General features: G+C 41.3%; 2 protein-coding genes across 2 annotated transcripts in view; one reads left to right on the top strand and one right to left on the bottom strand.

Moving 5' to 3' along the window:
- Nucleotides 1–15,225, top strand: part of LOC131684585 (ankyrin-3-like) — a 182,751-nt gene that overhangs the window by 36,201 nt on the left and 131,325 nt on the right. The gene's annotated exons all lie outside the window — the stretch shown is intronic.
- LOC131684587 (cytochrome P450 4C1-like) lies at nt 4,588–13,655 on the bottom strand. Its single transcript, XM_058967592.1, has 3 exons — nt 12,994–13,655; nt 6,704–6,830; nt 4,588–6,642 (listed from the first exon to the last, which is right to left on the bottom strand). The coding sequence occupies exons 1-3, from the start codon at nt 13,605–13,607 to the stop codon at nt 5,869–5,871; spliced, it is 1,515 nt and encodes a 504-aa protein (XP_058823575.1). The 5' UTR covers nt 13,608–13,655; the 3' UTR covers nt 4,588–5,868.

Raw genomic sequence — 15,225 nt, 5'->3', positions numbered from 1 at the left:
CGCCCCAACTGCCGAGGCAACGAAGTACTGAAGATCATCGAATCTCACGGAGCCATCCTACTAAACGACGGCAGTCCAACCTTCACGAGGGGCACCACATCATCCCCAATCGATTTGACTATATGTTCCAACACACTGGCTTCAGACTGCCTCTGGTCAGTTCTACCAGACGTCTGCAGCAGTGATCACCACCCAATACTAGTCACCCACAGGGCCCGCCCACCACCACCCGCAGACGTCAATGGATTTACAAAGAGGCTGATTGGGCACAGTTTGAGCAACTCATATAGACCCCCAAACATCCTACACCCCCAGCGAGCTCACCGATATCATCAACGCTGCAGCCGAATCCAGCATCCCGAGAACCAGCGGGTCCCCACCGGGCAGAGCTGTCCACTGGTGGTGCACCGATGTCGCCACAGCCATAAAGGAGCGAAGAAAGGCCCTCCGCTCTCTTCAAAAAACCACACCTCACGACCCAGGTAGAGAAGCCAAAGCCAATCTGTTCCGGCTAAAAAGAAACGCCGCTAGAATCGCCATCATCAAAGCAAAAACCACCAGTTGGCAAAAATTCCTGGATGAGATATCCCCGGACAGCAGCACCACCGAACTGTGGAGCGCCTTAAATGGCAAGAGGAGGCAGCGCGGCCTCACATTCGAAGTTGACGGAGCACCAACATCTGACCCCCGAGCAATAGCCGATAATCTCGGTCCATATTTTTCATCTTTGTCAGCCGACTCCGCCCTCCCGCCCTCCTTCCTCAGCAAAAGGACAAAGCTTCAAACCCCGCCGGTCCAATTTCCCACCGGAGACAACGAAGCTTACAACCGCCCTTTTACCGGACAGGAACTCTCCGCTGCCATTGCCGCTGGCAAAGGTAAATCCAACGGACCCGACGGCATCTGCTATACGCTCCTGTGGCACCTCCCGCCTATCGGCAAGAGATGCCTCTTCAACATCTTCAACCGCCTGTGGAACAACGGCACCTTGCCACAGGAGTGGAAGAAGGCCCTGATAGTACCCATCCCGAGGAAAAGCACAGGCCATCGCGCAGCCAACGACTTCCGGCCAATCAGCATCCTGTCCTGCATCGGAAAAACGTTCGAACGACTCGCTAACCGTAGATTGACTACCCTCCTACAGGAAAATAGCCTATTAGATCACCGACAATTCGCCTTTATAGACAGGGTACAGGCACTGGATCCCACCTGAAGGCGCTCACAGAAACCATCCATCGAGCGGTTGAAGCCGGACTGCACGTCGACATACTCACCATTGACATCGCCAAGGCATTCAACACCGTCTGGAGGGGCGGCGTTCTGAGGCAACTGGCCGACTGGGGGATCACCGGCAATATGGGGGCATTTCTACAAAATTAGCTGCAGGACCGGACTTTCCGTGTCTGCATCGGTGGCACAACATCAAACATCTTCACAGAAGGCAACGGGGTCCCCAGGGCTCTGACCTTGTAGTGACGCTTTTCCTCATAAGCAAGAACTCAGTCTTCCAAAAACTTCCCAAAAACATCTACATCTACGTGTTCGCAGATGACATAGTCAATGTCGTCGCCGGCAGAAGTATCAAACTTACTCGACGAAAAGCACAACTAGCGGCCAACGCCATCGAAAAATGGGCTACCTCCGTTGGATTCACTCTCTCACCCACCAAATGCACTATTACGCACTGCTGCATTGGCTCCCACCGACCAACCGGGATCCCCGTCTCTCTTTCCGGCACCATCATACCCTACGCGAAGGAACCCAGGATCCTTGGCGTCACGTTCGACAGCAAACTAACGTTCCTCCCCCACTTTCGCAATGTAAAAAGTGACTGCGAAAGTCGGTTAAGACTGATACGAACGATCAGAAACGGCCACCCCAAGTGGAATAGATCTACAGCGATTAACGTCAGCAAGGCACTAATATGGAGCAGAATATATTAAGGTATCGAAGCCACCGGACTCCGCCGTAACAACCTCATCACCTGGCCACAACATATAACCGCTCCATAAGGATAGCATTCAACCACCTTCCCAGCACCCCTGCCAACGCGGCATGTGTGGAAGCCGGTCAGCTCCCCTGCCGCTGGCAAACCGCCATTGTCATCTTTCGTCGAGCCCTTGGCTATCTAGAGAAAACATCCGGCCAAGACTGCATGCTTCTTGACCTAGATAAAGAACTCCACCAACTCTACACCGGCAAAGAACTGCCCCAGCTGGCCCGGCTCCGCTCCGCGAGAAATAAGCCGTGGTATAACACCAACATACCAGCAATTGATACCAGCCTCCACCTGGCAGACCTCCCACCCGTCGCTGCCAGAGCCAGGTTCCACGATAACACCAACTAGAGATGGGCGAAACAGTTCACTTCGAAGAACCATTCCCGACTAAACAGTTCTGTAAAAAGAACTAGTTCAGATGAACCGTTCTTCCGTTCAGCTGATATTTTACTTGTATCTAGCGAATGTCTCTCAAAACATTCTATTCTTGGAGAGGAACCAAACAGATGCTGCCCAAACTATTATACCCCTGTATGCTTAACGAGTTCATCAAGGGTAGCGATTTCTTCATGATGTATAACTAGAGAAATAGAGAATGTGATGAGTCGTTCGCTTGTGAGTCGTTCTTCGCCGGTTCCATTCTGGGAGAGCACAGAGAGTGGTTTGTGGGACGGCAAGTCGGTTCATTTTCATTCGTTCGCCTAAAAATCGATCCGAGAAATTCGCCAAACGGCTTTGGGTCATGTTCAGTTCATTCGCTTTGAAGAGAATTGAGAACTACCGTTCTTTTAAAAAGAACTTCCGGTCGCTCATTCTCTTCGAAGAACCAGTTCACTTGAACCGTTCGCGAACGAATGGCCCATCTCTAACACCAACAGCAAGTGCAAAAACCACTACCATCTCTACACCGACGGCTCCAAGACAGCCACTGGAGTTGGCATCGGTATATCAGGTCCAGAACCAGTAACAAATATATCGCTACAGTTACCAGCCACCTGCTCCATTTTCTCAGCCGAAGCAGCAGCGATCGCGTAGAGCCTAATCACCAAACCGTCCAACCAACCAACGGTGGTTTACTCAGACTCATTTTCAGTCATCACCGCCCTCCAATCCGGCAACTGCCGCCACCCTTTCATCCAGACAATAGAAAACCACAGCGATGCGGGAGTCACCATCTGCTGGGTACCCGCCCACTGTGGCATCCAAGAAAACGAAATAGCAGACCGTCTGGCAGCACTGGGCCGATTCAGTGCGCTAATACAACACCCAGAAACACCAGCTGCTGACATAACAAAGTCTTTCACCAACCAAGTAGCCACCCACTTCACCAGGCACTGGAGATCATCTTGGAGTCACACCCAAAAAATCAAGGGCGACACCACCAAGTGGACCGACCGGAGCTCCAGAGCTGAACAAAGAATACTATCACGCCTAAGAGTCGGTCACACCCAAGACGGATACAGGTGTGCACATTTTTTTCTGTGTGTGAGTGCGGTTGTCATTTTTCTTCGGTGAAGCTGAAAAAACAAGAGGATATGAAGAAGAAAAGCACAAACAATTGACGTAGCGGGCCCTTCTGTTCACATAAGTTTTGTTTCAGTTCGGTCGTAGTTAATTTAATCGATTTTTTTCGAGGTAAAAAGTGTCCATAAGTGTTCTAATCGATAGATCCGAAGGGAAGCTCGACCTTTTCTCACTTTTCATCGTGCGCCAAAGAATCAGGATGCGGCCCCCCACGTAAAAACCATCAAGCACCGACAACACCTTCAACAGCGGAATGCAACCAACAGACTATCCATCCACAACCGCGGGCCCCTCGCCACATCCGGACAGGATGCCGGGAGGGCTCACCGCGGCCCATCCAACATCACACCAACAACTGCGGGCCCCTTGCCACACCCGGAATTGGTGATGGAAGGATACTCCGCCGCCCCCACGACAACAGCATCCAGCCCCAAACCTATCTACCGTTCACAACCTAGGGCCCCTCGCCACTCCCGGACCGGGTGATGGGAGGGACTACCGCGGCCCATCCGGATCAGCTGGCTCCCGCCACTAAGAAGAGTCATACCAAATATAAATCCAACCCAAATTCCAGTAACTTGAAATGAAATGTAATTAAATTTTTTACCTGGCGAATGACCTAAAAAGGTTAAAGCCACAAGTAAACAAAAAAAATAATTGATTTTTCAAAAGTGTACGAATATGAAATTGTGCCATTTTCACACCAAGTAATGATTTTTTATGTGTAGTGTACGGAAACTTGCACATTTTAGACTACGAATGATAAGAAAATGACAGATGATGATTCTACTACCACAGTTACAAAACAAAACCTATATTAAATAGCGCAAACATTTATGAAACAATATTAAACATATACACTAAGAGGTGTGCGAATATGAGATTGTGTCACTGTATGTATAGCTTGATATAGATGTCACTAGATCTTAAAAAATTTGGGCGGCCCGCTTCTGTCGGTGGCCTACTTCTGTCTACAGCACTCTACTATTTCGACAAATTTTACACGTTATTGAATATGATTTCGAAAAGAAAAACAAATCAGGTTTGTGTTTTATTAACCATTTTAGAAGTATCATTTTTTAATTGCCATGTTGTCTGCAGAAAGATCTGAACTACTCAAATTCACTTACAGTAATGTTTCGTTTATATCACTATGCGTTTATATCAATACTCGTTTATATCACTCTCGAATATATCACGGTTTTATCTCGATTATATCACGCTTTTTGAAAAACAGATAAGGCACACTACGTTTTGATCCAATTAAGCCACATGTTGTGTCCTGGCACTTTTAGGGTTTTTTACAATTGATTTGCTTATTTACATATAGGGTAATGAGCCTATTATTAGGTTTCGGACTATTTCGTTAAGGGTTTATATATGATGTGGTCGGTCAAAAAGTCGAACTTTTTTATTCATTTATCTTAACGAATAGATTCTTAAGAAAGTATCTGAAATTTTTATAGAGGTATGAGGAGTAGAAGCAAAGTTATGGCGCTGTTTATCTTGTTCCTTTTAGTGAAGAATGGGAGTGGCGCGAAACTTTAAGCGTGAATAATCTCGAAATCATGTTTTACCAAGACGTTGTTGCAATGACTAGGATTGCCGAAATATTCTTCGACCGATTTCAATTTTAGTTTTAAATTCTTCGTAACTTGTTTGCCTTGTCCTTAAGGGACCGTCTGGAGGGACCGTTTGGTGTAGCAGGTAAACAAATCGACTTCTTTTTTAAATTGTTAGTTATCCGCAAGAAAATCTAACAAAATAATGAGAAAAACAAATTACGCAAGATATGGCCTAGATATGCATTTTCTCTTGAATCGATGTGAATACTTTTCTTTTTAAAGGACAACGTCAACAATTGGTGATGGGACTATTTCTATGGATGCTGAAACAACGAGAACTGACTCGTAATCTCTTCGAGTACACTGATTTTAATAGTCATGATATTTGTCCAAAACCTTAATGTGGCAGATTCCTTTAAGTTTAGTTTTGGGTGGTTCAACTATTTTAAGAAATGGTATGTGCTACGTAAGGTGAAGCTGTGTGGGGAAAAATTATCCACTGATGCCATACCGTTGAACAAAGATGGCAGACGCTGCCAACGGCTTCTAATGGGTAGTGTGATTATAGAAGCATGGCAAAAATAGGCCCATTACCTTACTATGATTTATTCTTTTAACTAACTTGACCTTTTCATTACTTTTTGTTTATAGAAATACATGGATTAATGCTTGAATGTAATTTTTTGGTTTGTTTTGAATATATCACGCTTCAAATATATCACGCTAAAATACAGACCGACCGTGATATAATCGAAACATTACTGTATTGATTTTTCGCAGTTAACTGAGTGACACTTGTGTTTCACGCTTTTCTAGTCTTACCAATGCGTTCGAAATGTGCCGCACAATCGAAAAATGAAACCTAACATCAGCCAACGACAAGTCAGTTGCAAATACATAGCTCTTTATAAGTTTGACAAGACCGATTTTCATGGCTATCATTGCATACTTGATACCTATACAGTTTCTAATCCCCCCACTGAAGCTAAGATAAGCGTATGGGTGTCGCTTTGCACAGTTCTCCGAAGAGAAATTTTCCGGATCGAATTGATCAGTCAATTCACCCCAGACGGTTTTATTCCGATTGATCTTTACTACCGGAATCAAAATTTGAGCGTTTGCTGGAATTATGAACTCGCCAATTTGCAATTCTTTCTCGCACATGCGTCCAATTGCTGGTACAATAGGGAACAAACGGATCGTTTCCTTGATAACCATTTCCAAATAGACGAGCTTAGATAAATCGTCATAATCGATGTTAGAACCTGGAACATTACTGATAACTTCCTGGAAGACCCTTTCTTGCATTTTCGGATGCATTGCCAGCATGAGCACAGTTGTAGCCATGGCGGACGACGTCGTATCGTTGCTGGCGAATATGAACGTGTCCAAGTTCTGTATCACGCCATCCTCGTCCAGAATTCCCATTTCGTCGGCAATACACTCCAGTTTGTCGATGAAAATCTGTGGACGGCGGAAATTGTTCTCATCACGGTCGGCACTTGTCGCTGATCTCGACTCCTTCCGTTTAGCCTCCTTACGCATTGCGAACACCTATAGTAAAAGAATAGTGGATATTTTTAAAGATTTAATTACACAGGTTGTAAAGATTAACCTTTTTCGACACTTCTTGAAGCATGTCACGGTGGCTCATCTCTTCCCGGTAGCTAGATGTTAGTTTATAGATACATTTAGGATATAGCCACGCCTTGAAAATGCGATTCATTACGAGTGTGAACAATCTATAATAAACGATACACAGTGTACAATAATAGATATTGAAAAGGTATTATGTTAATCATGTTGTGGACTCAAACCCTCCAAAGTTGTGGAATATACAACAAGAATCGTGCAGAGATTTAAGACAAAGCGTATTCAGAAGAGGGAAATAATAATACACCGCAACCTCCATTTACGAAACGAACCAAACCGGGGGTTCATAAATTGAATTAATTCGTAAAAAAAGTGTTCGTTATTTGGGATTTAGTTCGTGCTCCACATTCTTACTAAAATTCGTTGGTTGAGCAATATTCACCATAACCCTAACAATATGGGTATTTTTGGAACTGGCTTGACAAGTAGATGATGAAAATGGACAATTGGAAATCCAAGATGGCGACTTCTTGTATCACATATCCGGACTGTCAAAAGAGAATGTGAAAGCAGGAAACACCTCATTCGAACCATCAGTGCCCCGTATCCGACATGGAATAGGAGAACTGCTCTGAACGTCAGTAGTGCGCTCATCAACTGCAGAGTGTTGAAATAACCAGCCACAACTTGGACGGGCTTATGAAGATCCTTTCTTCCCCCTGTACAACGGAACGACTCGGTTGGCCTCCAACCTACTGCTGAGCACCTCTGCCGATGCAGCCTGTGTCGAATAGGGTTCGCAGTACCGACCCTTTTTGGCGAGAACCGGTACTCGAATATTTTTTTAAAAAATTCGAGAAAGCTTCAATCTGAAATTGAATGCTCAAACTGATGATCTTATTCTCAGATGATTGATTTGTGCTTATCAAAAAACATGTTTTTTGTTTTTAATTGCTTCGGAATGGCAAGACTCATTTCACAGAAGATATTGTCGTATAGGGCACCTTCTTTTATTTCGAAATCTAGGCCACTTTGAAATCAATAACTGCTAAGTGGTGCGACTTTCGTCGACTTGAACAGATGGTAGATGCATGAAACCCTATTCACAACAGTAAATCAAAGCGAGAATGGCAGTAAATCCGAGCAGGTTAATCGCATTTCCTCTCTTGCTTTTCTGAAAATTGGTTGCGACCTTTATGTCGTTTGCCTACTATTCTCTAGTGCATATCAAGGCTACTTGCTTTCCTGTAAACTATGGAGTTTTGCTGAATTTTTTGATCACTAATAATTACAAATCACCCCATTTGAAACAGTTCACCAAGTCTAAAACTGTTAGCTACTAAATCGCTGTTCGTTCTTTTATAGATAAAGGTTTAAGACCAAACCAAATACAGACATGACTTAGACCATAGTCTTATTACGCGCCACCCACTGAATAATGGAAACCAATCAGAATGTCGCCAATAAAACTTTTACTTCTAGAATTATTGTGATGATGGCCCAACCTCATTCCCACACAAAGGTGTTATCTCAACGATTTATCTAGAAGGCAAATTAATATAATTAAACGTTATCTTGCAGACCGATATTTTGAAACAGATCCCAGATGCAGGGTTAACATATTTGTCATGAAAAATTGTATAGTACCGAAAATACCGGTACTGGCTTTTGTTCAGTACCGGTATTACGGTACCAAAAATGGGTCGGTATTCCCGGGATTTTCGGTACCGGTATTACCGATACCACAACTCTAGTATCGAAGCTGGCATTCCCCCTTTCGGTGGGCAGCCGCTAACAACACACTCAGGCGCGTTCTGGGATTTCTCGAAAGGACTTCTGGAATACACCGGCACAGACCTCCCAGAAATGGCTCGCCTCCACAAAACCCGGGACCGACCCTGCTACACGAGATGTCCGAACACTATCATCAACCTATGCGAGCAGGCCCTCCCTCCGAGGTCGCTCAGGCCGAACTCCTAGAGGGGATGAACCAACCAATTCTCGATAACCCTAAAAATATGGATATTTTTCGAACGGACTTGACAAATAGATAATGAAAATGAACAATTGGAACCTGTTTTGAAATCCAAGATGGCGACTTCAGGTTGAGCAATATATTTGATAACCCTAACAATATGGGTATTTTTGGAACGGGCTTGACAAGCAGATGATGAAAATGGACAATTGGAACCTGTTTTGAATTCCAATATGGCAACTTCCGGTTGAGCAATATTCACGACAACCCTAACAATTTAAACGGGAATTCTCCATCTTAAGTTTAAAAATAGCTTCAGATATCGATTTTCGTCATGCACTAGTCAACCCCGTGCTGAACATAGGGTAAGGTGGGGCAAATCCGACCGTTGGGTAAACCCGACCCCCCTCTGTTATCCAAAATCGGAAGCACCACGTGAACTAATGTCAACGTTGTCGTGTACAGCATCTAAAATAATCATAATAATGGTATGACAGTATTTTATTAGTCTACATTGAGATGCTCAAACGACAACAAGTGTGTTTTTACAACTTTTGATTTGATTTTTGTGCATCATTGTTTACAGGATATTTCTGATTGTTAAAGTGATAGCATAAAAATGTAAATGGATTTAAATTATTTTTTTGCGTATTGGTTCATAATTACAAACGAAAGACACAAAAACTTCAGAAATATAATATTCGTCAAGCAATTGCTCCGATGCAAATGGGAATATCTTTACATGCTGCTGCTCGTGACTTTGACATTCCAAGATTGACCATTCCATTCGCATTCTTCATGTTACAATTCAATAACATTCATTGATTTATCATTGAAAAACCATAAAATTTGGGTAATATCTGTACTAAATCAACCAAAAACATAGGTGGTCTGGTTTACCACAACCATTTTTGTAAACAGCAAAAATGAACGTTTTCATAAACCGCTTGTATCTCAAAGTTTTCTCAATATACGAATAATATGCTATATACAGAAAGTTGCCCAGAAGTCTAACCTTTAATTTAGTATATAAAACGACTTGATCCGATGTAAAATGAGCATAGGGGCCGTACACAAATGACGTAGCTTTTTTCTGGCGATTTTCGACCCCTCCCTCCCCCCTCGTAGCATTTGGTCACAAAATTCTAACCTCCCCCTTGTAAATGACGTAGCATATCTCTAACCCCCCCCCCCCCCCCGCAACGTGACCGGAAGATGAAAAAATTACATATGTTTTTCAATTCTTTTAAATATATGTCCTTACAAAATGTTTGACGATTTTTATCAACATTTTCATTATAACAGCAACGATTTTAGGAAGCATAAGCTCAAATAATTAATAAATTTTCTTTGATTGAATCCGAAAGAAAATTTAATTCAGCTACCAAAATTAGTCTACTAGTTAGCAATATTAGCTAACTAATGTGGAAATTTCAATCCGCATGAAAAATCTATCCTTTTCTTTGCGAGCCTGCCATTCCGCGAACAGTAAAATTTACAAAATGAAAAACCACGTGAAAATCAATTTAGGAATGGAGGAAAATTAAATTGTTTTCTCTAATTAATGGGTTTTGATGCCCGCCAAAAAAATTAAACTTAATGCTACGTCGCACAACTTCTGACCCTACCCTCCCCCTAGTCAGACTTCGTCACAAATTTGGTGTACCCCCCTACCCCCTAAAATGCTATGTCATTTATGCATGACCCCATATTACAGCCAAAATCATTTACTAGGTCGGATTTGCCCCACCTTACCCTACCTATATTGTTGAGGTTTTAAAAAATCTATCTAAACCGGAAGTCGCTATCTTGGATTACAAAATGGCTATAGACATCGATTTCCGTCACGAATTCATCAACCCCATTCCGAAAATACCCATATTATTGAGGTTATAGGGAATTAATCGAAACCGGAAGTTGTTATCTTGGATTACACAATGGCTCAAGACATCGATTTCCGTCATGCACTCGTCAACCCGATTCCAAAAGTACCCATATTGTTGAGGTTATAGAATTTTTCTAAACCGGAAGTCGTTATCTTGGATTACAAAATAGCTCAACACATCGATTTCCGTCATGCACTCGTCAACCCGATTCCAAAAGTCTCATATTTTTGAGGTTATAGAGATTTTTTTCTAAACCGGTAGTCACCATCTTGGATTATAAAATGGTTCAACAAATCGATTTCCGTCATGCACTCGTCAACGCGATTCCAAAAATACGCATATTGTCGAGGATATAGAGTTTTTCTAAACCGGAAATCGCCATCTTGGATTACAAAATGGCTCAAGACATCGATTCCCGCACTGCACTCGTCAACCCCACTCCGAAAATACCCATATTGTAGAGTTTATAGTTAACTAATCGAAACCGGAAGTCGCTATCTTTAATTACAAAATGGCTTAAGACATCGTTTTCCGTTATGCACTCGTGAACCCCATTTCAAAAATACCGATATTGTTGAGGTTATATAAATTTTTTAAACCGGAAATCGCCATCTTGGATTTCAAAATGACTTCAGACATCGATAAAAAAGATACGTAAATCGAATATTACGTAAAAAAGAGTTCGTAAATGGAGGTTTCAGTGTAAGGGGTTGTCGTATAGGTTGGGACGCTGTATAGGTTGGGACAGCTCGATATTTTCGTTCTTATGCAGTGTTGCCATCTGTTATTTTTAGCACATACTAGACTCGGTCGTAGCTCACTTTTGATGCCAAATTGAAGTTATAGTTCATTCTTGTCACAGCTGTACTGAGCAGTGTCAAAAAACGAGCGAAAAATCTTTTGTTGTGCTGATTGTTGTACCATCTTAAATTGAATATTTTTCGTCGAAATTGCAACGTTAATAATTTTAAAGTGTTAATAAGTAATTGAAATGTTATTATCGATCAGGGTTTTGCGTGTGCATCATTGGATTTTTTTTCTTCGAAAAATAGGTTGGGTCAAGCGTGTCGTATAGGTTGGGACACCATGCAATTACGCATGCGTACAAGATTGCGTACAAGTTTTACATGTAAAAACTGTGAATCAGATAAACTTTGTCAAATGGAAGTAAATAAGTCTTTCAGTTACTTATTCTTATTCTAAAATACCAATTAACAAATAATATTAACCAAAAAATGAATATAATGCATTAAAGTTTAAATTGTCTTTGATTATTTAAATTGTTTGAAGTGTCCCAACCTATACAACACAATTTTTTTTGCCATTCTGCTGTCATGCAGAAAATTGATCCTTAGTCTTATTTAAAATTGCAAGTAAACATTTTCCATTCGTAGACATTAAGCCACATAATATATCTACAAAGTGGTGTACCACAAGCTAAAAAGATATGATCATGGAAACTAAATATCAGCCTCTAAACAAACCCGTCCCAACATAGACTACATTCCATTACATCTCTTGAAAATTGTACATCATTTCTGAATTTTCTGTTAACAAACAAATAAACAAATAAATAAATGTCGATTGCCTTGTACGCAGCTCAGCTGGATTCGATTCCCAGCCCCAGCACATAGGGTTAGAGACGTTTCCAAAAGAGATTTCCCCCCAAGGTAAAAATTTCTATATCGAAAAAAAAAAATAAATGACTCAGCATCAAAAAAGGAATACAACAATATTATTTCACTGAATCTACCGCTTACTTAGTGAAATAAATTTCTTTGAGTTATCTTAATGTTCTAGCATACATTAATATTTACAAGCAAACTGCAAAGCAAACTTGTAGCATTTTCAAAATATTGCACATAGAATTTTTCATTCGATATCTTTCCTTGAAATTGACAATGAGGCAAATTTAACATTCTTTTGTTTGAAATTAAGTGGAAATTAAGTATTTCCACTTAATTTCAAACAAATAAGATGATTCAGAATTTTAAAACAAGTAAAATGGAATGAGAAAAGAAGGAAAAGATTTTTTTTCTGTTTAATATCACAAATATTGTTTCATCTCAAAAGTTCACAATATTTGTGATATTTGCGATCATTGATTCGATACAAATAGTCTCAGCGATAAATTGTATTTGTCATGTTAATATTCACATTGTTAGTAAAAATTTCATAAAAATGTTGCAAGTTACCAACCACAACTTCAACACATGTAAATTATGCTGAATCCAACCGAAATTCTGAATCAAATCCCGGATGAGTTTGGCTGGGATTTTTCAGTGCAATAAGATGGAATAGGACGATTCGAGATGCAACCAGAATCAGAATACCCACAACTTCGAATCATTTCTGAGCGAATTTAGTACCGTAGCTTTAGTGTGGTATCCGATCGCACATCGGGGTGGATTAAAACCGGTTTTTTTTGTGATAATCGGACCGGATACTCACCGTTCAGCGTTCTTCAAATAGCGTTGCTTGTAATTACTGTCATCGTCCATATCCACTCCCAACGAATTGATCGCACTCGTCGCGAGCATATATTCACTCGCCTGATACAAAAGATCGAATGGTTTCTCTCCGACCATGCACTCCAAATTCTTCACTAGTAAGTCAGCCTTTTCGTTAAATATGGGCACAAAACTTTTCAAGGCAGGAACAGCAAACGAAGGATTGAGTTGCTTCCGAAGTTTCCTCCACAGATCCGGCGCTGCATTGAACACTCCCTTCTCAAGTCCCATGAATTGGTATACACTTGCTCGTTTGATGCAGTCCTGAGAGTTCAGGACGATAGCCAGATGCTCCGGTTGATCTATGACAATAAAGAGGAATGGTCCGAACCATGCCCGCATCGGCGTCGGTAGCTTGTGCAAGTACTGAAGCAAATGGTTCAATGTTTCCGTTGGGCCTCCTCGGAAGGCTAAGTGCAGGATACCGATCAATGGTAAATCTAACGGTCCTGGAAACTTGGCCGCCAATTCGTATAATCGCTTTCGCGACCTCCGGAAATGATAGTAGTAAGAAAGTGTCATGATCATGAACAATGCGAACAAAAGACCGAACATGTTGCTCCTACGGTACACGCTTGATAGTAAATAGTATTCGGAAAAACTGTGATGTGTTACTGAAGAAAGTAAACAAAACAACACTTGTTTTTATAACCTCGCGTACCGGTGCAATGGTGGAAGGTATCGATTACCATAGCGAAAGCAGAGGTGCTGGGAAATTCATTGCAAACAAATTCATACAAACAAGCTTAACACGTGTATTGTGAACGTAACTTGAGACAATGATTCTCGGGAAATCTGTTTACATTTACATTGTGAGCAACATTGCAACTGTGTATTTATGAACACGAAGGGGAATATCATGAGAGAACTAGCAGTTTAGTTATGTTTTCGTTGAATTAATTCATAGCGTAAATGGTGATAGTACTTGTTGCATGTGGCTGTGCTTATATTGTGGGAGGTGAAAACGATATTAAAACAGAAGCTGCTTGAAGAATATTTACATTTCTTACAAAATAATTGTATAGGATTCGCTCAAACTTTGAGAACTTTTTCCGAGGCCCGGAGGGCCGAGTCTCATATACCAATTAACTAAGATCGACAAATTGGGGCAATGTCTGTATGTGTGTGTGGGTATGTATGTATGTGCACTAAAGTCATGTAATTATCTCAGCAGCTGCTGAACCGATCTTAACGAAATTAGTTTCAATGTAAAGGCCTAACCTGGACATTTTAAACTATTATTTTTGTTTTTCTATATGTTGTTTACTTTGTGAGATATGATACTTGTGACTTTATTTATGATAACTATTCAATCATCACCCTAAAACACTTACTAAAGGTTTTTTTTATTATTTTGCGCATTTTGTAGGTCAACTACCATTTAGTGTCTCACTTAATGACCAGAAATGCTATAACACTTTTGAGAAGCTATTATTTTCATTGCGACAGACGATCAATTGTCGTTAATATGGCACGGCACTCCACAAATAGAAACAGTAACAGGCAATCCCTGTTTCGTACGAACTTCGTTCAATACGTTGCCTTTGTGATGGTAAGAACCAAAACCTGTTTTAATCCACCTAGAGGTGCAATTGTGCCTTTCTCATTTCTCCAAACTATGATTTAATAGCTGGTTCGTACAATATAACTTTATGGAAATGTCTTTCATTCTTATTACACTTGGTAAGTATATATAAGAGCACCTTTTTGCATTCATCGCGGTATCGGTTTGAATCGGAGTTTTCTATGTGATCGACCTCCACAACCCGTAACTCCGGTGCTGGAAGTCGGATGGAGATGGAATTTAATATCAGTTTCTGGGGATGCAACACCTTTCATTTGAGACGGCTACGCAATACTCAACTGCATATTTTGCCTTCCATTTGAGACTTGGTTTGAGAAAATCGGTTCAGTCATCACCGATGTGACTTTAATTGTGGAATATGCCCGGAATTCTGGACTTCCGAAATCGTCGATAGTGGACAATATATTCATAGAATGTTTGATTGGCAATCAGTGATCTAGATCTACGATTAGAAGTAATTTGGTGACCATTTCAATAGTTTTTAGCCTCTGAGGTATTACGATTGTACCGATTTATATGGTAAATTCCAGTGTATCCTTACTAACACCCCTGTAACTCCGGAAGCAAGAGTCAGAACCGAATGAAATT

The sequence above is a fragment of the Topomyia yanbarensis genome, chromosome 2 (genome assembly GCF_030247195.1).
Source record: "Topomyia yanbarensis strain Yona2022 chromosome 2, ASM3024719v1, whole genome shotgun sequence".
NCBI classification, from domain to species: Eukaryota; Metazoa; Arthropoda; class Insecta; order Diptera; family Culicidae; genus Topomyia; species Topomyia yanbarensis.
The sequence above is the reverse complement of the archived record's forward strand: the minus strand, read 5'-3'. Positions and strand labels throughout refer to the sequence as shown.

Excerpts from the sequence above, each read along its gene's own strand:
- LOC131684587 (XM_058967592.1), bottom strand. The coding sequence starts at position 13,607 with ATGTTCGGTCTTTTGTTCGCATTGTTCATGATCATGACACTTTCTTAC. Across the intron at positions 6,831-12,993 it reads TATTTGAAGAACGCTGAACG|ATTGTTCACACTCGTAATGA; the intron begins GTGAGTATCCGG and ends CGTTTATTATAG. Across the intron at positions 6,643-6,703 it reads TTCAAGAAGTGTCGAAAAAG|GTGTTCGCAATGCGTAAGGA; the intron begins GTTAATCTTTAC and ends CTTTTACTATAG.